Genomic DNA, 20931 nt, shown 5'->3' on the forward strand with positions numbered 1-20931 from the left:
TAGGCATTCAAATATTAAATACAATTGATTTTTAAAAGGAACTGGTTGTGGAGTATTTCCCCCCACCAGCTGCTGTCTCAATTGCTTCCCCTCGCCCAATTGAATTACCTGGATGGGATGATAATGGGTGAAGAATAACGAGGGACCCACTTCATTATTGAGCTCCAGGGCGCTTTCCCTCTTCCTCTTGGGAGGGGTGGGGGCAGGTGAAGTTTATGATGTGAAGCCTTGCCAATGCCAGTTGGGTACCTCTGGCAAAATGTGGATTCTGCGAGGCGTACGCGTCTACGTGCAATTAGTTTTACTGCTGAAGTGTAATACTGGAGCGCGTAGGAGCTGAAGTTGCAGTCGCTGCTCTTACAGCGTGACTTAGATACTCTGAATTCAGTTCAGGTTTTTCTATTTCAACTTTGGAGACTGAAAGTTTAAAAAAAAAAAAATGCTTATTTTTGGGGCCCATTCTGCTAAAGTTTATTACAGATCTAGACCAAGGTCCTCTGTTGGAGGTTCTCTAGAGGACCTCTTGATCCTCTCGACCGAGGAACTACAGCTTCTAGTCAGCTTCCATCAACTCCTGAGGTACATAAAATTCCCAAATGTACTTTATGAGCCACTCTCAGGTAGGCTCAGAGGTGTCTGTCGAGTGATTATCTTGCCTGCAGGCCTTAAGTAGAAGATTGCTTATCCCATGATGTTGATTAACATGGTGTGTTCATTTGAACAGGGCTTGGAAAGGAATCTCGATCTTGAGAAAGTGCCGTGAGTGGTAGAATAAGTCATGCCCACCATGATCTATTGAAGATGTCCCGGCTTACTGCAGGGGGGTTGGGCTAGATGACCTTTAAAGGTCCCTTCCAACCCAACACGTTCTATGATTCTATGATTGAGGCATGTAGCTCCAGGAATGATCTCTGATAAGACTTATCTTATTGCAGCGTATAAGGTGCCTTTCCCATTCCCAAGGGATGAGGGAATTAAATTGTTCTTTATCATTATTTTTTTTTTTTCTAGAGACGGAAGTCTTTTTCATAACGCTATTAAAGGGACTCTGACAACTAAATGAAGACCTTCACCTGATAAAAGCACTGTACAGTCAAAATGCCAGGCAGTCCCCTGAGTCCGTGCTTATGCACATGCACTTAAAATTCCCTTGGTTCCAAAACGGCTTGCCACAGCTACATCATCAAAAATGAGCATTACAGTATGGAATTGATCCTGGCATATGCAAGTTAGCAAATCTTGTCTGACTTCTTAGTCTCTCGGGGTTGGTGAGGTGCAGAGATGGAGGGTTAGTTTCTTTCAAATTATGTGTAAGCTTCCCAGGACTGAACATCTTCAAATTTTGAAGTTTATATTTGAAGATGGTTTACACTTTTTGTCGTAATCTCAAACAGAAAAATACCCCAAGCTTCATACTGTGGAAGTCCCAGTGGACTCCGGCATCCTTTTGTGCGTCAGGTGCTCACCAAGTGTCTCCGTTACTGACTTTTGCCATTGAGATTATTAACGGCGCTGGGATTGGGAAAGTGCTCGGATCAAGAGAGCAGCCCCAACCACCGGCCCGCTGCCACAGCCCTTCGCTGGTCACTCATGGCTGCTTCTGCTGCCCGGGAACTGGCCCCATCCCTCGCTGCTCAGGCCAGCAGCTTCCCTCAGGGCTGCAGGTCCTATTCTGGCAACGGGAAGTTTGACTACGTGCCACAGTAGCCACATTCTTTCTGCCTTTGGCTCTAAATCCCTTCATGTGTTTGCCTCCGCCCACCAACACACAGCTGGTGGGACTGCGGATGTCCGTTTGAAGGTATCAACGCTTGAATTATGTCAATATTATAATATTTTATATTACATATTATAATTTAATTTATTATTATATTATAATGTAATATTATATATTAAAGTAATTCAAACGTTGTCATTCAAAAAGCGATGCTGTGCCCTTTTCCCTGGCACAGTGCCTGTCAGCCAGCATCAAAGCACCGAGCAGGACTATTTCCCCCATCCTCACACGCTTCCGACGTAACTCCAAACTCTGCAATGAGAAGTCAGGGTTTTTCTCCTGGAAAACCGCTGCTGTTGTGCGTTAAAAGAAAGTAAGACTCCCCGAGAGGTTGTTACGATTGGTATTAGCTAAAAGCAGCGTGGCTTTCATGCTCCTTTAGTCTGAAACAGATTTTTTTGCCCTCGAAAGGAGAAAACTCGCTAGAAGTAGTTGGTTGCTCAAATGCACTGCTCAGCCACCGCGTCGCTTCTGGGTGGACGTCATGGTCCCATGCAGGAATACTGTTCCGTAAGTAGTCATTACGCAGGAGATGGTACATATTGAGTATAATTCAACATGCTGACAGGCTGAGGAGCCTCTGCCGGCCCCTGAGTCACAGAATGGTTCAGGTTGGAAGGGACCTTAAAGATCACCTAGTTCCAACCCCCCTGCCATGGGCAGGGACACCTCCCACTAGACCAGGCTGCTCAAAGCCCCATCCAGCCTGGCCTTGGGCACCTCCAGGGATGGGGCAGCCACAGCTTCTCTGGGCAACTTGTTCCAGTGCCACCACCGTCACAGGAAAGAATTTCTTCCTAATATCTAATCTAAATCAACCATCTTTCGGTTTAAAACCATTACTTCTAAATAAAAATGTATGCAATCGATTCAGCAGCAGCTATAAAGCCCTTGATGGCCGTATTTCTTTTTACAGTCCTTCCAGTGGTGCAGCTGCAGCATCGCTAGCACAACACCAGCACCTACGGTCACGTACAGACACACAATGTCACCAGTTTCTAGAAAAGAAACAGCCGCAATATGGAAATTGGTGGGAACTGAGTACCGATTTAATGTCGCTCCCTCTAATAGGTCGGCATTGCAGAAAATATATTCCTGATTGCAGCTTTCCAGTGCTATATTTAGTAGCCCGTTCCACATGCTCGTTATGGTGCCTTCCCTGAGCCTGCCCCTATCTCCAGGGACATTCCATGGTTTGCGTCACCCCCAGCTTCCGCTGATGGCGGTCAGTGGGATACATATTTATTTATTTATTATGCAAACACACATCCATAGCACCTCCAGTAGAAATGGCCTTGTCATTTATTCCCCACAGATATTTTTTTTTTTTTTTTTTCCTCATTGGCAAGATCCCAGGAACCGAGCCGACTTCCCCGTTCCCGCCTGGCACCGCCAGATTTTCCCTTTTGGGGTTGGCAAAGGCTGCTGGAGGGAGGTCACACACCACAGGGTGGGTGTAGCAGCACCTCAGCATCCCCCCCCCCCACCCCACCCCCTTGGAATAATTCTAGCAAATCCCAGGGGGGAAAAAAAAATAGAAATTCCAGGTTCCACCCGAGCCCAGAGCTCGTTCCGCACCAGAAGACCCTGCACACACGGGTGCTGCACCTTGCGCTTCTCCGCTGAGGAAGGGGAATAACTCGGCGTTTTGAAGGGGAATGAGGGGTGCAAACGTGCCTCAGAGCTCCTGGAGGCCGAACATCCAGCTCTTTTCTTGGGTGTATTGGAAATCGCCGATCCCACCGGGATCACCAGCGCCTCGCTTTTGCCACGGGCGATGTGGTCCCGCTCCACAAAAATTACACAGACACCAGGTGCTTCGTGCTGCTCACCTCGTCTTAGCGCTACTTGTTTTAAATCAGAGCCAAGGCGTTGACATCCAAACCCATTTTTCTGCCTTGGGTAAGCTGAGCCGAACGGTACCCTGTTCCCTGACGCGCAGAAGGCGGCGCACAAAAATCCCCGGGGCTGTAAAAGCGAAAGCCGCCAGCCTCTCCCTTAGCAGCGGCCGGAGCTAATCACGGGGCATTAATCAGCAGGCTGATCAGGGAAGCTGGTTCTGGGAGTTAACGTTCAACTAAGGGCAAAGTATTTGCCGCAGCCGTGGCCAGAAGGTGCTGGGAGAGGGAGGAGGGGAAGAGGAGGGAGGGGTCTTCATCACAGCGAGAGCTGTGTCAGGTGTGTTTTTTGGCAATTAGCTTGTTTGGGATTTATAATTTTTTTTTTTTCGTAACGCCACCTGTAAACTAACACATTCTGGCCCCTGACAGGAACATACTGCTTTTATTCTCAACCTTATTAAGTAATAGGAATGGTTTCAGACTGATGAGGCCTGTGCTGGACGCGGTTTGTGACCCACATGGGGGGTTTAGGCTCACCGCCCCCTCATCCCTACATGGGGGGTTTAGGCTCACCGCCCCCTCATCCCTAAGGCAGTTTTCCAGCTCCAGATGCCCAGGGTGGGTGCGGTTCCTCCCCTGGGCCGCTGGTGCTGGGTGTCACGGCACTGGAAAGCACTCAGCTCTGCCGGGCACAAATCTCTTTCCCCTTTGCTGGAAAAAGTCAGTGAGAAGCCAGGGAATTTAAAAAAAAAAAAAAAAAAATATATATATATATAAATAAATCACAGCTCTGCGTGCTCTGCAGCCCCGCCGGTTGTAGCGTGTACTTAAAAATTTAAGTCAAATTTCACTATAGGTAGATGAACTGCCCTAAAATATTCCGTGTGGGGAATTACTCCAGGAATACGTAGGTCTTGCTCCTTAAAGAAACTCCATAAGCCACTGACCACACAAGGGTAGCAGTTTCTAGCAGAAGAATGCTCTGGCTTGATAAAGCGAGAGGTATTTTTTCCCCCGAAGCCTTTGCCGGGTCTCAGCGGTGGCTCTGGTACGGCGGTTTCTTGCGTCAGCCTCCCTGGGCCTTTCATCCAGCCACCTGCAAACCTGCTGCTGGCTGCCAGGAAAAAGCAGACAGAAAGGCCGGGAGCGGCGGTAATCAATCAAAATGCAGATACGGTCTGAAAACAGAAAGGGGTATTGGCCTGCAGCTGAGAGGAGGAAGGTTTTCTTTTCTTTTTTTTTTTTTTTTTTTTTTGGTATAGTCAGCAGAAAACCCACCTAAAAGACCCGCACCGCGGCATTTTGGAGTGAGTCTTGATCCTTATGAGTTCTCCAGCACTAATGGGCTGTGAGCGCGGGAAAAAGTCCTTGGCCTCAACTCTAACTCGAGGGAAAGCCCATCGAAGCAAACGGCGTTTCCCAGCCTTCCCTAGCGGCTTTTCTGCACTGAAACACACAACAAAGCTTTTATATCTTATATATCTCTCACTTACATATATATTTTAAAAAGATGTTTTTATATATAATCTATCTTTTATATATGTGTGTTATATATGTACCTTTTATATATAATATATATTTACATATTATAAATATTTATATAGAATTTACATATATAATATATTTATATATTATATTTATATAGAACTTATATATATAAAGATATATATTTTTATATAGAACTTATATATAAAGATATATTTATATATAAAAGATATATATAAAAGATATATGTAACACATACATATAAGATATAAAAGATATATCTCAAACATATCTTTTATATCTTTTATTTATATATGTAATATATATATATATCACTTCAAGATATATATATATCACTTTTATATATAAAAAAGATATACATTCCTATATATGTGATATATACACACATATCACTTCAAGATATATATCACATATATAAAAGATGTAAAAGATATATGTATGTTTGATATATATATCTTTTATATCTTATATATATTTTTTTTATGTGTGTGTATATATATAAAACTTATATGTATGTAAAAGCTATATCTCTCTCATATATGTGTTTTTTGGTTTTTTTTTTGTAGTTACAGCTTTGGTACTACCATAAACATGTACGTTCTCTTTAGTTGACATGATATTTATGTGTTGTCTTAATTAAAAAAAAATAAAAATTACTTGGTTCATGTTTCGTCTTCTAACTTCTGCCCACTCCGTGTTTTTAAATACATTTTATTTTTTTTACTCAGTATTAGTTTCTGCACTGATACAGGACACGCAAGTGTTGTCAAGCCCGGGCCCCCCCACTCGCTAGCCATGGCACTGATTTGGGCTTACGGCTCGTGCCCTCGTTTGCCGGGTTTTTTTGCCCTAACCGTATCTCGTCGGAGTTACTTCTGTGTCAGCCCTGCAGCCCGGGCTGACGCAAGGCACAGCTACATCAAACAGCCCTCCATCCAAAAGCCGGAGCTTTAAAGCCGATGCTGGCGCTGGGGCTGCCACGAGCATCACGTACCACACCGTCACCTCACTGCCGTCACCAAAAATTGTAATTGTGTACGACAATTGCGTATATAATATAAACCTTATATATATTTATGTATCATCGTCTACCACCATGCATAAAAATGAAATACACCTATTTCATGAAAGCTGAAACTTTTGAAACAAGTTATTTCGCTTCGGATGCAATGTGAGAAAAGCACAACTATTGCGTGGCTCCGACGCCAATCCCAAGGGCTGCCAGCGCTGTGCTTTTCCACAGCGGCATCGCCGTGACTCAGACATCAGCTTGGTGTTGAAGTTAGTCCTCCATGGTAGGAATGAGGATGAATAATCACATACAGGAACTTGAAAACCTCCTCTGGTTAGCAAATGTGGGGTTTTTTTTAAATCTGCAGCTGAATCTTTAGCCGCTGAAGCCAGGAGCCCTTCATTGCCTCTCTTTTGTGAGTGGGTTAAAAATGTCTCGAAGCACATGGAAAAGCTGTTGCTTGTATTTTAGGGTCACTTTAATCTTTTTTGCCCATTGTGTGCCCATCCCGGAACAAGCAAAGCAGCGAGAGATGGAGGACGGATGGGCAGGGGCTGGAGAGCACGACCAGACAGGCTTTACTGGCCAAAAGCTAATGCTTTACTGGCCAAAAAAACCACCCAAACAACCCAACCCCAAATGCTTAGGAATGAGTATAAGCGCAGGGTCAGCACGTAACACACGTCCCCCCCCACTCCACCACCAACTTGGAGCCTCCCCACCAACCACTTAGTCACAGGCAAAAAGAAATTCTCTTCCATTAACGTCTATTTCTTAAACCTTCAGAAAATCCTAGCGGTGCCACCACGGCACGGCCAGCACTTCCAGTTTAACTGCGGTGCGTAAAAGACAACATCATTTTGCTTGAACTTGTCGTCTGCCGGCATCACTCGGCAGCACTAAGCTTTAGTTGTCTTTATTTTTTTTCCCCCATTATGAAAGCTGAAAATGGGGATTTAAAGCGCCTTCAGCAGCCTGCAGGGTACCAACATCCCAAAGTGAGCCGGCTGCCACGCAGGGAAGGGGGAAATAAGAGAAATAATAGAAGACGAGAAAGAAAAATGAGATAAACCTCCAGTGCCAGGGGTCTGCACGCACAGTGACAACCGAGACTCAGACAAGCCGCTTGGCCACGGGAGAGGAAACACAGTCTTCAAACACAACCTCTGCTTTACGATGCACGGTATGATGTTTTTTTAAAAGTATACAGCTAAAAATATTCATTAAGGGGGAGTTTACCCAGTTGCCTCACAGCGGAGTCTTTTTTTCTGCCTGTGACCTTCTTCTCAAAGGGGCGATGCAAACAGCAAAAAATAATTTAAAAACAAGGAAGTACCGAGCTAACATCATGGTCTTATGACTCTTCGCATATGCTCACATTCACTCTAGTCCCCTCTTCCCTTTTATTTAACGCCTCTATGCCTGCGTGCATGTGGATGCACAGGTGTGTATGAAAAATACAGGCTGGAAACACACGGGGCTCTGCAGGCACCACGTTATTGTGATTTATTTTTTTTTTAACCATTGTGATTTTGCGTGCTTATGGCTAAATCTCTGCAACACGCTGTTTTTCAGGGGTTTGGCGGCAGATGAAGCAGAAAGGCTATTTAAGAAGGAGCTGATAAGCTGTTAGAAAGACAATGCTTACCCTTTTTTTTTTTTTAAATTTGACACTGTATAGCTCCTTCTGAAAAATATTAGTACTAGTAGGAAGAAAGAAAACCCCACCGTTATTCTCCAAAGTGAAGATCTGACTCAGGTATGGCTTTTATGCTCAAACACAGAGGCAGGGCTGCTGCTTCCAGCTTGTGCTGCCAGCTCTTTGCAGGGCTATGGAGTGACTTGTTTTAAGGCAGGACCCCACGTGAACCGGCTGTAGGGAAAGCTGGGTCAGGATGGGCAGGTAAAAGAAGAGAGAGGGCCCTTGAGCCCTTCGTTGTTGTCAAATATAGTTGATTTTCCTTGATTCTCTGGCAGCAAGTAACTACCTGGAGATTCCGCTGGGGGTTTTGTTGCTGTTTTCAAATGTGTAAGCAAAGTTTGGTTTCAAACTCCACCTCTCAATAGAAACACAGACTGTGAGACCCAAGTGCACCCCACAGGTTTCAAAATCAGATGCAAGCAGGCAGGAATCCAAAACATGCGTCCCTTTCCTTTCCTTTTTTTTTTTTTTTTTAAGATGACCTATTTGCTTCAAGGCCAATCTTATCATAATTAATTTCAGTGACGAGAGAACGGGCCACCTCTTTTTGAATGTCTGATGCTGGCAATACCAGCTCTGGTACACCTGACGGTAAAGTGAGCTGCAAGTTCTGCTACCCCAGAAAATAACGAAAAAAAAGGGGGGGAGAGGGGTGGTGCAGCACATTTGTCACATGCCATGTGCCTCCTCAGCCTGCTCACCTACCTGACAGCCTCACTGCCAAGCTCTTAGTGGCAACTACAAGGCACGGCTCCGGCTAGCGGTGACCACTGTACCTCGGTCCCCCCAGGGCTCCGTCACGTTACAGCAATCCCAGGCTGTCCTTCAGGGGAGAGAAGAGCAGGACGGGGAGAGGATTCTTGGAATGAGCACTGGTGTTGCTGGGAAAGTCGCTTTTTGTTCATTTTAAAGGATTTGCTAAGTATTCTGTCATTCGAGATCCACATTAACCGGAGGTGATTCAGCAGAGGCGGTGTCATGGTTTGAGGAACCCACAACAATTTATGGTCGTTTAGACAATTATCCTCTCACATGATGACCCCTCCCCACCCAGGAAGGGGAATCGGGAAAAACAAGGAAGCCTGAGGGTTGAAATATAAACAGAGTTAATAAAATAAGATTAAATAATTAACATTAATGATACTAAAGAACCAATACTGATCCTGATACAAAATATACAGGATTATACTCAGCCCATTCTGTCATAGGAAGCCGTACGCTCCCAGCAGGGGACCGCAGCCATCAATGGAGAGAGAGAACTTCTCAGCAAATTTTTTTAATTTGTATTTCATGGTATGAAATAATCCTGTTGGCCAGCTTGGGTCAAGTGCCTGGGTCTCGCTCCTTCTCATTCCTGCACCTGGCGAGCTCAAGAACACTGAGACCTTGAAACCCACACACCACAGCTGGCTGTGAAGTAAATATTTTCAGGAATTCAGACACTAGAGTCTTCTAAAAGCGTAGTTTTTCCAAGTATTAGATGAGAAATTACTCCCGTGTCGCTCAAACCATGACAGGAGCAGGATTACGCCCCTCAGCAAGCATCCCTGGCTGGCCAGCAGCTTTACACGCCCGCCTTTGGGCCCTGGAAATATCCTCCTGAGCCACAAGGAGCTGCCCTCAGCAAGTGCTTCAGTAGGCGTCAGCCCAGCACAGGGCCCAGTGAGTCCCAGGACGTCACTGGGATGGCCAGCCAGATAAATGAGAGGCCTCCTTCGGGCGTCCAGAGGCAACGGAGGCAAAAAAATCCAACCCTCAAACTCAAGACATCCTTTTTCTTCTGAGTCCTAGAATAACGTCAATTTCTGATGTTATCTATGACTTTAAATTTAAGGTTACATGTCACATTTCTGTTGATTTGCATACAAAAGCAGACTGCCATTTAAAAAGTAACATTACCCTTACTTTAAAATGACACGTGGCTCTGGTTTTTATCTGGGAATCAAGATGTTACAAACCATCAATAGCCTTGAAAGCCGGACTCTGGAAAAAACCACAACAAAAGACCATTAGAATTATATATTCTGGTGGAAGCGAAAATGTTCACTGGGAGGGGACAAGGCCTGTGACTTACAAAGAATTTCTAAAAGCTGATGATGAGTCAGGGACAATGTCAGTGCAGGGTGACAACTTAAAGATGGCAATTGTGCCATGTCCCACAGGAGGAATCGGGTACCAAGAGTCTGTGACCAACTGCAAAATAGAGGAGTTGTCCCCCCCCTCCCTCCCAGTGCATGATCAAATGTCCCAAAGACAAAACCCATCCACTTTTGGTCCAAGAGCGATCAAAGCCATAGGCAAGCTTACACCCACCAGTTCTGTCTTTATGCAAATCGTGTTTGAGGGAAAACCATTACTGATGGCCTTTTTCTGCTGTCCAGTTTTGCCGATTCCAGGTGGGAAAAAGCCCCGGGAGTCACAGATGAAGGTGCTGTAAGTCTTGTATGGACTCCCAAACTACTCCCATCCATCAAAGTCAGAGCTTAACTAATTTTTAGATCATTAAGCCATATTTTGGAGATGGAGTAAGGTTAAAGCAAAAGATACCACTTTCATTAGGGGTCCTCATCTATTCTCACTACATTTGGAAAGCTGTCTTTTAAAATTAAAAAGGTGGAGCTATTTAATCTTTCCAATTCTTTAATGACTCTGTACTTTAGACCCTTTATTGGAGCACACTTTTGTGCTTTGGGGAGATTACAGTATACATAAAAAGCCCGTGTATTTTGATGCTTCTTAGCTATAGCATCATGATGAAGACATAAGACTGAGACATAAAAAATAAGACCAGGAAAAGCCTCATGCGCAGCAAGTATAAGCATGAATACCAGGACACATCAAGTTCATATGTCGGCCTCTTGCCTTCCTAAGTTGAAAGTCGCTTCCTTCCTAAGCAGTTTGATGAAATATCTAGTGTCTACCTGGGACAAGGGCTCACAATGGCATCACGCTGTTCGTGGTCTACCAAGGTCCCTTCTGGTCATTCCTAGGGTCCAAACGCACAAGGTATACACATTCAATAAATGCATACTTTTAAATATTAAGTGGAATTAACAGCCTTTGTGAACAGCAATGGCTACAATCATATTTAAAGATGTAAATCGTCTCTAAAAGGTGCTTTACCTTTTTGTTTTTAATACACTATTAAATGTGGTACTAGAAGGGGAGCATAAATAGGACAGTAGTCAAACAATATATATAACACAAACGATTTGAGAGTTCCTTTGAGGGGAAAGGGCTGTGGTATTTACCAAAAAGCCAGCTAAGTTGGAATTGAAGCTTTGCTCTGGGCGTGTGTACACTCACATATATGGAAACCTGCAATAATGTGTTTTGAGATAACAAAGAAGTCCCACCTGCATGTGAAGTTGAGAGTTTTTAATTTCTGAACACGGGATGAGACTAAGAGAAAAGTAATGGAGAGGACTCCTTTAGGGTCTTGACATACATTCAACGGTCAGTTAATTCCTAGTATTATAAGCGTTGTATCACTTCCCATTCTTCTGGAATCTGAAATAAATCCCGAAAGTGCCTCTGAATCATCAGGTGGGTGCTTCAGATGCTTCAAAACAACTCAGAGCCAACGCAAGAAAGCACTGACAGTAGTCCAAGTATTGTGACAGCCTTTCACAAATTGCCACCCACACATACAGAAACTAGAAACTCTTTTTCCTCCCTTAGACTTTTTTTATGGATTTTACCATAAGAAATTATATCATCATTCTTAGTATAATTATTGAAAACAAGTGATAACAAGTTTGTGGCAAAGCCAGTTTATTAGGTTTCTGGGATTGTGTCTTGCCCCCCCCCCTACACATACAAAATAACCCAATTTTGCAATTTGGTAAAGTGAAAATACATATACAAAGTATTCAGTACTTTTGACATCAATTTCGTGGGCAGAACATTACCACTGAAGCATACTGAATCCTGCGTTAATGACCACATTACCTTTATGTCAGAACCATTAAAACATGCTTTGTGCTGAAGACGAAATTACATACTTAAACATTGTTTCCACACAATTTTAATGACATGAGGGCCCTTATTTACAGGTTGTGAATAACTCACATAAAGCTTAACATATCTGTAGATGTCTGATACCAAATTTAACAGTAACATTGTAGCTACGTAATTTCCTTACTTCAACCCCCAACCTGACTGACTTTGGAATTCTTCATTCTATTTATTAAAACAAAACAAACCAAACCAAACATTTGCTGACATAGTTATTATACAAATAGTTAAGATGGATCCCTTTGAGAAAAAGGATTAAGGACATGAGTGAAAAACAAATTGTCCAAGAGGACTGTAAACCATATTTATTTACAATAGTATACACATAAATTTAAGATCAATCCTTTTCTTAAAAAATCATTAAGGACGCTAGTGTTAAAAAGCTGATTGTTTCTGAAAGGCCTGTAAACCAAATTCTAGTCGTGTAAGGTTGAGAGTGAATACAAAAGTTCCCTTTTACAAATGTTTCTTAAAGAAAAATGACGGTCACAGTTGTAGCAGCTTTATACAAGAAAAAAATATTACCTTTTGTTTAGATTCTTTTTAAACATCTTAATCCTTTTAGACCAAATTGAATGCTCTTTCTAAATCTAGAAAAAGTCCACGCATGTTTCTTTTGTCAGTAAAACTTGCAATACAATTGCATCTTATTAATTGTAATAGTTTAAATAATATCACTTATCTTGTTTCCATAATTTGTTTCTAATGTGATCACTAGGGTGGCAACTTCTGAACGGGCCCTTCCATTTAGTTTCCAGTCAGCATCACACACTACACATTGCAAATAAAAAAAAAAATCTTTTTACTTCAATTCCTTTAAGAACTAAGTCACAAAACACTGTTTGACGTGGCATACGAATGAAGTCATAGATTGCATTCTATGGCTTACATTTCGCTTTATGCCATTGCGTGCAACCTAGCACCATTTTTATTATGAAACTTGACCTTCAGACAGAACTGAAATGAAACGGCTGCAATTACAAGAACACAGAAGATGGTTCTAGAGGAATAATTTCCCTCACCTGACCCAACACATGACTAACTCACATTAGCAATGCCAAGGATGCCCAACATACAGCCGTGACATTACACAAGCAGGTTTTAGCTCAAAAATCTCTAACAGATGATGCACTTGGCAGATTTTCACCATATTTCAAGGTCTAGTTTATTTTGTGTTCAGACGTTTTTTAAGGAAGTCCCACACCCCTAACATTTTGTCCTAAGCACTTCCATCCCTAAAATATGTTATCAAGTTGGTTGTAAAAAGCTTTTTCAAGATATTTCGAAAAGCATTCATTATCACTAAAATCTTCTGAAAACTTTTGCCAACTTCACTCAATCTTTTATTTTACTTAAGTGTTTTTACTTAGCCTGGAACACTCAACTCAAATACAGCATCTTTAGAAATAAATCCTCATTGAAGTTTTAGTAAGGTCAGAGAAGTTATGGACAGTTAAGAGCCCCAAATTTACCCCAAATCCTGTGCTACAGTACTTTCCATAAGAAGGAATGCATAGTTTAGATTTACATGCTAATTATGAAAAATTAATGAAGTTTTAAGTATCAAATAATTATCTAGAGGTAGGGACAAGTTTGTCAATTCTCTTACCATTGCCATGAAGAAACAGACGAAGTTTACAGTGGGATGACAGGCCAAAAGCTAGCAGTTTGCACCTACACTCACAGCCCAAGCTTTATGCGACAGTCCTGGTTTTTGTTTTTAAAATAAAAAGGTACTTGCTTAGCAATTTGCTAGAAGTCACCAAATATTCCTTCATATACCAAAAACCTCCACACTTGCTGAGCCAAAAATCAAGCTATCTGGCTGCCACAAAACACTTTTTCTCCTACATTATTGCGATGCAAGTAGCAACCAAAAATGTTAAGTGCTTACTATTTATAACCTTATCACAATTGATGAAAACAATCTCAGGCAGCAAGAGCTCAAGTAGAACCGCTTTGTCAAAACCTCACTTGAAAGTTTACTTTCCCGTATGTTTATAGTGAAACTTCAGTAATTCAGAAAGTACAATTACAAAGTGCAAGAACATGAGATGGGCACATCTACACCAGGGAAAAAAAAAAAAAAAGCAAACCAAAACACATTAAAGTGCCAAAGAGACTCGCTATAATTGCTACCAAAACCTAGAACTTTGCCAAGATCACAATTTTGAAGCATTTGCAAACAGGACAAGGTGATAGCTGATTTAACACCAGCAGGTCATGGCAGGTTTTGGTTCAGGCTTTATACGTATTTCATCGCGATCTGGGGGTTGACTAAGCATTAATGGCTTGTGACTTTTAAGCTTGTGAGCCAGTGTCATAAATATGGCCTCCACATGGTCATTGTCATTGGGGTTTTTGGCAGAGGTTTCAAATAATGGCATACTATGACTATCGGCAAACTTCTGGGCCAAGTCCGTAGGTACCTGAATAGCACTTCTCAGGTCGCATTTATTCCCAACAAGAATCCGTGGTATATCATTGGCAAGGAGGTGTTGTTTGCATTCTTCTATCCATGACGGCAGACTGTGAAAACTGGCAATGTTTGTCATATCATACACAAACACAACAGCATGTACATTCCTGTAATAGTGCTGCACCATGCTCTTTCTGAAGCGCTCCTGGCCGGCCGTATCCCATAGCTGGATCTGAAAAGGGAAAGACGATGAGAAAAAAAATTGGTTTATTGCTCATGTCGGAAAATAATGTAAATCAGCTGTAGCTATGGCAGTCACACCATCACAGAAATCCACTCCTCTGAATTCATCACACTGAAAAGATTATGCTGAAGAAAACTGTTGCTTTTACACAATTTCAGAAACTTCCGCTTTCAAAGCTGCTCACAGCTGAAGCCAGGAAGAAATGATGATGCAACTTGATCACAAATACTAATTTATGAAAATTTATTGGAGCATGTATTTTGTAAGATTTTTACAAAATCAAATTCTATAGTCTTGGCAATACCACTTTTATTTCAAAAAACAACATGTATTTCACAGCACAAGTCTCAGCTGACATGTTTCTTTTATTGCCATAAATAATGTCACCTTCCTCAAAGTTTTGTTCTCAGCATGAAGTTAACTGCCCAATGTGGTACTATATAAAAGTAGGAAGAAATCAAATCATGCATGAACACCACCACCGCCAACAAAAATAGGACAAAGAAATCTTTCTCTGCAGTGTATCTATTGGAATCAAACCCTCCTATAATGAACCTCTAACTTTAATGCCTAAATTAGGACTACACTGTGTTTTTTAGTATCAAAGCATACCTAAAAGAAAAAAAAATCAAAAAAACCAGCATAATTCTTCTGTTAGCTTAACATGCTACTATTGTTTCCAGGTACGCATCATTCTATCCCAAATAGACTGAACATACTTGTTTGAAGCCTAGTCAGTGTTAACGGACAAAAAAAAAACATTCAGAAGAACTGAAACACTTTCAAATTTCTCGGGTTCAGATTAAAACAAAACAAAACAAGCCTTGAAGCACGAGCAGATATAAGCAACAACTAACAAAAATTAAGCAACAACTAATAAAAATTTTAAATGCATCAGTCATCCTGGTATAATGGAAGCTTGGAGTCCTCAGATGCATAGAATACGCTACCGCGTTGTGCATTTATTGGACACAGAAATATTTTAACAAACTTGCTCTCCAAGAGACATGGGACTGCAATATACAGCAGTGAGACCCAATTCACCCACAATGCTAGAGTCACTGTGCACTGTAAGAAATAAACTAGCGTGTGGCTCTATCGTACGTGCCTTAGTGATGGTGTTAACACTGAAAGGCGCCATTCGATTTCTGGGGCCAAAGCTGATTCCTAGCTTCCTGTCTGTCCTGTACAGCTGATCCCTGACAGCCGAGGCGCTTTGATTAGTACTGCAGCTTTTAACTTTTGAGCAGGAATTGTCAGAAAGAAACGCTTCCTCCCTGGGAATGAAAGAGAGTTTCTTTTCAGATTCAGCATTCAAAGAATATTAAATGTTCTGTAAATGATGAAGGTAAATTTAAAATTCAATCTGTTCCCATGAAAGGTAGAGCCAGCAACTTCCCTTGATGAAATTGTTCTCCCATTACCATAGTTCTGCATTCCTTTGATCCAAAACTTATTTAGAAACTGCAAGTGTCTTGAAAGTTGCCTTGTTTACCATCTTTACCAGTGACTTTGATATTAAAAAAAGGAAACCCAAGTGCCAGGGAAATTCGCTGAAGGCAAGAAGGTAAGATGCATCACTGATAGAGTCTTATAGTATCACATAACCTTTTTTTGAAAGACAGAACAGTAGAAAGAGGGTGAAACTGAGTAGAAGCAGATGCGAAGTCTGGGTAACAGTGACTAATAATAAAGACTTTTCCGATAACTGCAGGATTCATCAGTTTGGAAGTTATTAAAACGGATGACAATCCAGATACCCAAGTCAATCACAGGACATTACGAATCACTAGCGTGATAGTGAAGGAAAAAAAGAGCAAGTGATGTTTCAGGATGGTGTGACTTTTTCTGCAATATTATGTTCAGCCCTGGTCACCCATCCTTGAGAAAAACTCAGATTGGAGCAGGTGGAAATGGCAGTTACTGGTTTGATCATGGGAAATGAGAATTTACACGAGAACATCAGAACAGCTTGGCTTCTGTAGTCTAGTTATCTGCAGGTTCTGATCCACAGACTTATAAAGATCCATGTACTGCTTCTAAAAGGATCCTTAAGATTATTAAGAAAAGCAAGGCAAGTCAGCCTAGCCTCTGATCACAGAAAACAGTAGTCAGTTGCAATCCATCTCATTTTAGAGCAAATTTAGAGCTTTTTGCCAATGGTATTATACTCTAAACAGAATTGAGTGCATCTCCATGGTCTGTTAAGGGAATCTAGACAATCGGATTAAATACAGGCACCTAAATTTGGGTAAGATTCATTCACCTACCCAGTTGAAAGATACTTCTAGTTCTATGCACTTATAAAACATTATAAAGTCAAGAGACTCATGGAAAATTTTCATTAATTCGGAATTTGACAAATTAAAGAGAGAAGAAAGAAGCACAGACTGAGGTAATCCTTATGTCTGGACAACATCATGTTAAGGAATCACTATATATCATCTTGGAAAATGCTATATCAAAATAATTTGAAGAGGGACCTCATTTTCACAGGCAGCTGTGAGCTTACCCTTCTCTCCCACCTCATTTGGAGAACAGAAATCAGTCATGCTTCATTCAAGCACAGATCTGCCAGCCTTGGGTAGAGAAGGGGAAATTAAATTAAAGCTTAAACTACAGTTCCTCCTAAGTTTTATTTACATGCAACTTTCAAGCTTGAAGGGTATTATCTCAATTAAAAATGTTAATATTCTTGGCATGGAATCATTTGCACTGAGAGGCAAATCCTTCCCCAAGATTATAAATTTCACACTTTAGAAGTTTGTTTTTTTCCTCTTTCCAGGTGAACTTGAGGAGACCATTCCATTTCTGGCCCCCCAAAAATATTTGCTCTACTGAAAAACACGTTCACATTAACGGATGTGCATTGATGAATTAACTTTAAGATTACTGTTTCATTATTAGTTCAATACCATCCATCTTCAAGGGAGTACATTTTTTATAATAGCCCTTTAAAATGTGTGATTTGAAAATTTGGTTTAACAGCGTAATTCAGCTAATAAAACTGTGGACAGAATCACTTTGTCACACTCCCTAGGAAGACAAATCATACTTAAATATATCCACTCAGCTATCACCTCCCACCTTCTGACTCCTTTTTGTGTATCCAGAAAGGCTGTTTTCTAAACAAGGACTCCCTTAGCATGCATGGTTTGTAACACCACAGTAAAAACATAACTGGCCTTTAATAGAGATAAAATGGTAAACTACGTCTCCTTTTACAAGATGTGGGAAAAAAAACTTGGAAAGCTCAGAGGTGCAGAACATGATGTTTGGACTTTCTTCTTTGAATTTCATTTGCAGACTTTGCTCTTTCAATGTAGGTCAGTAAGGAGTGACATCATTGTTTTCTTCGATTTTCAGCGCTTAGATCAATTTAGGAAGAAGAGAATTTAGAATGCAAAAAACTAAGTTGTTGAAAATTTTAATTTATTCATCACATCTAGGCATCAGTGCTTCATACGAAGCTGTTAGCCTACTGTACAAGCTACAGAGGAATACACTCATCCCTGTGTCTTGGAATTCTACACAATTCCTGTGTGGAAGACCCTCGGCGAGAAGAACCGTGCTTGTGTTCCTGCCAATGACACAGCATTTTTCCAGCTGCGAGGGAAATACTCGGTACTGTAGCAGCACAAGAATGACCATCCAGCTGGCTGGGGGAAGGGAGAAGAGAGAAACAGAAAACACTATTTTATAATCTTCAATGGAAGAAAAATTCCTCTCCTCAGCAAACCCTTTAGGGCACAGCAAGAACAGCAGTAATTCAGTTCATCTGAGCGTCTCTCCTGGCTCAATAGGCATTGCTGGAGGTCACTGCTACAAGCAAGAACAGGAAAGATGAATGAGAGAAGATGGCAAAAACCAAAAATTGGTGCATACTTGATCACACACAGCATCCCCCTAAGAGCTAAAGACCTGGCTGGCCATAACGATGAAGTTTATTCCTTTTAAGGCTGAAACAGAACTTCACAGAAAACAATGTCTCTCAAAAGAGCCTCCTTTCATTCTCCACCTCCCTCAACCTGGACTGGCATATTCAACAGGTAATACTCTCAAGAACACAGCAAAACAACCTACCACAACATACGTAACAAAATGGCACAATAACTTATGTGAAGCATCTCAAGAACTGTGGATTAGGCTATATTCTTCTTCACTTCCCTCCAACAAAGGCATAATCCAGAGCTGGTGAAAATGTCAGTCAGTAATATGGTAGTGAAAGAAGATATCCCTCAGGAGATTCTCTACTCCGTCATGGACAGCAACAGACCAGGGAGTACAGAATCTCAGCTATCAGCCAAATAAGTGCTATTCAGTGGTTTCAGTAACAAAGACTCTGACTCATTTTTCTTTCTTAGTTAAAAGAAATATGTGAGGTGAAAAAAACACAAAAGAAGGAAAACAAATGCATTTACATGCCCTCTGCAATTTCTTTAATCAGAAAGTAAGCAATGAAAAACTACAGCTTTCAGCTACACGACTGTAAACTGTAATTAAAAAGTTTGGTGATAATAAACACAAAAGTACAATTCCAAGACTATTGTTACTCCCTTTTTCTACACATTATTAAACTTTGCTCATAGATACAAACTGTAATACAGAAGCAATGTTGTACAGAAGTAGATGTAGTAACCACGTTACTCCTAGTAAACAAACTGCATTTGTAAGCAGCTAGTAGTCTAATCTGGAAATGACCATTAGGATCACCACCACCTTTTATGTATCTACCAGGCAGACTAGGTATATTTCACATACTTTTAAAATTTGCATTACAGTGCAAAGAAGGCAAAGGAGCAGTTTTTCCTCCGATCCATTTTTTCACTGAATTTTGTTTTGTAGGACTAGGCTTTAGCTAAACCTACAATCAAAGTAAAAACCAACGATTAAATGTGAGCTAGGTATCCAACCTGTCACTGTCCAGTTCTGTGCCACATTTGCCTAAACATACAACAATCTTAACAGAATCCTTAAAAAAGAGAATTAGAAGTTGTACCACATTGCTATCACTGATACTGCAGTTCACTCCTGAAAAATGTTCAATTTCTTAATGGGACATTTTTAAAGCAAAACAGTGGCATCTGCATAGCCTTGGGGACTTGAAGGTTAAGCCAATTAAGTGTGATTCTTGGTAAACACAAGAGAAGCAGAATGTCTGGGAGGCAACAAGCTGCTAAAAGCAGGCACAGCCAACACTAAAATACTGGTAAGTAAGAGATCTACCTAGAAGTCCATTTTTAAGGAGAAATTATTAACACCTGCCAAAAGCTGTGCAAAGGTTTGGCCTGTGGCAGAAACTTTTCATCATCATAGAAACCTACATATTAATTACATTTCCAACAGGAGCAAGGCAGAATTGTTTTAAACAAAGTTGCAGAACTTGCTATAGCTGAGGCCAACGGCTATGCGACGCAACCGCATTGAACTTCTGGGGTACGGAGGTGTGACATGAACCCCACGGTGCAGCACCACAGCTGCCAGCCACACGGCAGCAGGGAAGGCTGGGATGTCCAGTCCTCACGCCAACCCCACAGAGCCCTGCTGGCTGCCCAGGCCTTTGGAGGTAACTGGAACAGGTTGCCCAGAAGTGGATGCCCCATCCCTGGAGGTGTCCAAGGCCAGGCTGGATGGGGCTTTGAGCAGCCTGGTCTAGTGGGAGGTGTCCCTGCCCATGGCAGGGGGGTTGGAACTACATGATCTTTAAGGTCCCTTCCAACCCAAACCATTCTGTGGTTCAGGGGCCGGCAGAGGCTCCCCAGCCTGTCAGCACCCGCTCCGCCTGGTCTCCCCGCTGCTGCCTTACAGCCATGGGCCACCGCGGGCTGCTCCCTCCTGTCAGCAGCTGGGTCGGGGCCCGGCGGCCGGGCAAGGCCCAAAGCGGGGCCAGAACCAAGGCCGCGGCGGGCAGCGCTCCCGAGGCCGGCGGCGTCGCGCGGGGACGGGGAAGGCCCCGCCGGGCCACGGCTGTACCTTGATGCGCTCGCCGTCGATGGTGACGGCGCGCTCGCGGAAGTCCACGCCGATGGTGGCCTCGGTGCGCTGCGGGAAGCGGCCGGCGCAGAAGCGGTAGGTGAGGCACGTCTTCCCCACGTTGGAGTCCCCGATGACGATGATCTTGAAGATGCGGGAGCGGGCGGGGGGCAGCCCGCCGGGGGGGAGCGCCCCGCTGCCCGTCAGGCTCAGCTCCAGCGAGGACTCCAGGTCGGCCGCCGCCGCCATCATCGCTGCCGGGCGGACAGCCTCCGGGAGACGGGGGAGACGCAGCCGCCCCGCTCTCCTGCTCCTCCCGCCCTCCCGCGTCCGTTAACGGCCGCCGCGGGGACTAACGGCCGCCGGCGGCGCGCGCTGCCGGTAGCGCCGCGACACGTCACGGGCGCCCCCGGCCCGGCTCCCGCTGGGGAAGGGGCAGG

At 42.8% G+C, this 20931-nt stretch overlaps 1 protein-coding gene across 1 annotated transcript; it reads right to left on the bottom strand.

Annotated features, from left to right (window-relative positions):
* Window positions 1-11595: 11595 nt before the first annotated feature.
* Window positions 11596-20931, bottom strand: RAB33B (RAB33B, member RAS oncogene family). The gene is made up of 2 exons (XM_063336435.1): window positions 20492-20931; window positions 11596-14506 (listed from the first exon to the last, which is right to left on the bottom strand). Exons 1-2 carry the CDS (start codon window positions 20741-20743, stop codon window positions 14063-14065), a joined length of 696 nt encoding a protein of 231 aa, XP_063192505.1. The 5' UTR covers window positions 20744-20931; the 3' UTR covers window positions 11596-14062.

This window comes from Chroicocephalus ridibundus, chromosome 5 (assembly GCF_963924245.1).
Source record: "Chroicocephalus ridibundus chromosome 5, bChrRid1.1, whole genome shotgun sequence".
NCBI classification, from domain to species: domain Eukaryota; kingdom Metazoa; phylum Chordata; class Aves; order Charadriiformes; family Laridae; genus Chroicocephalus; species Chroicocephalus ridibundus.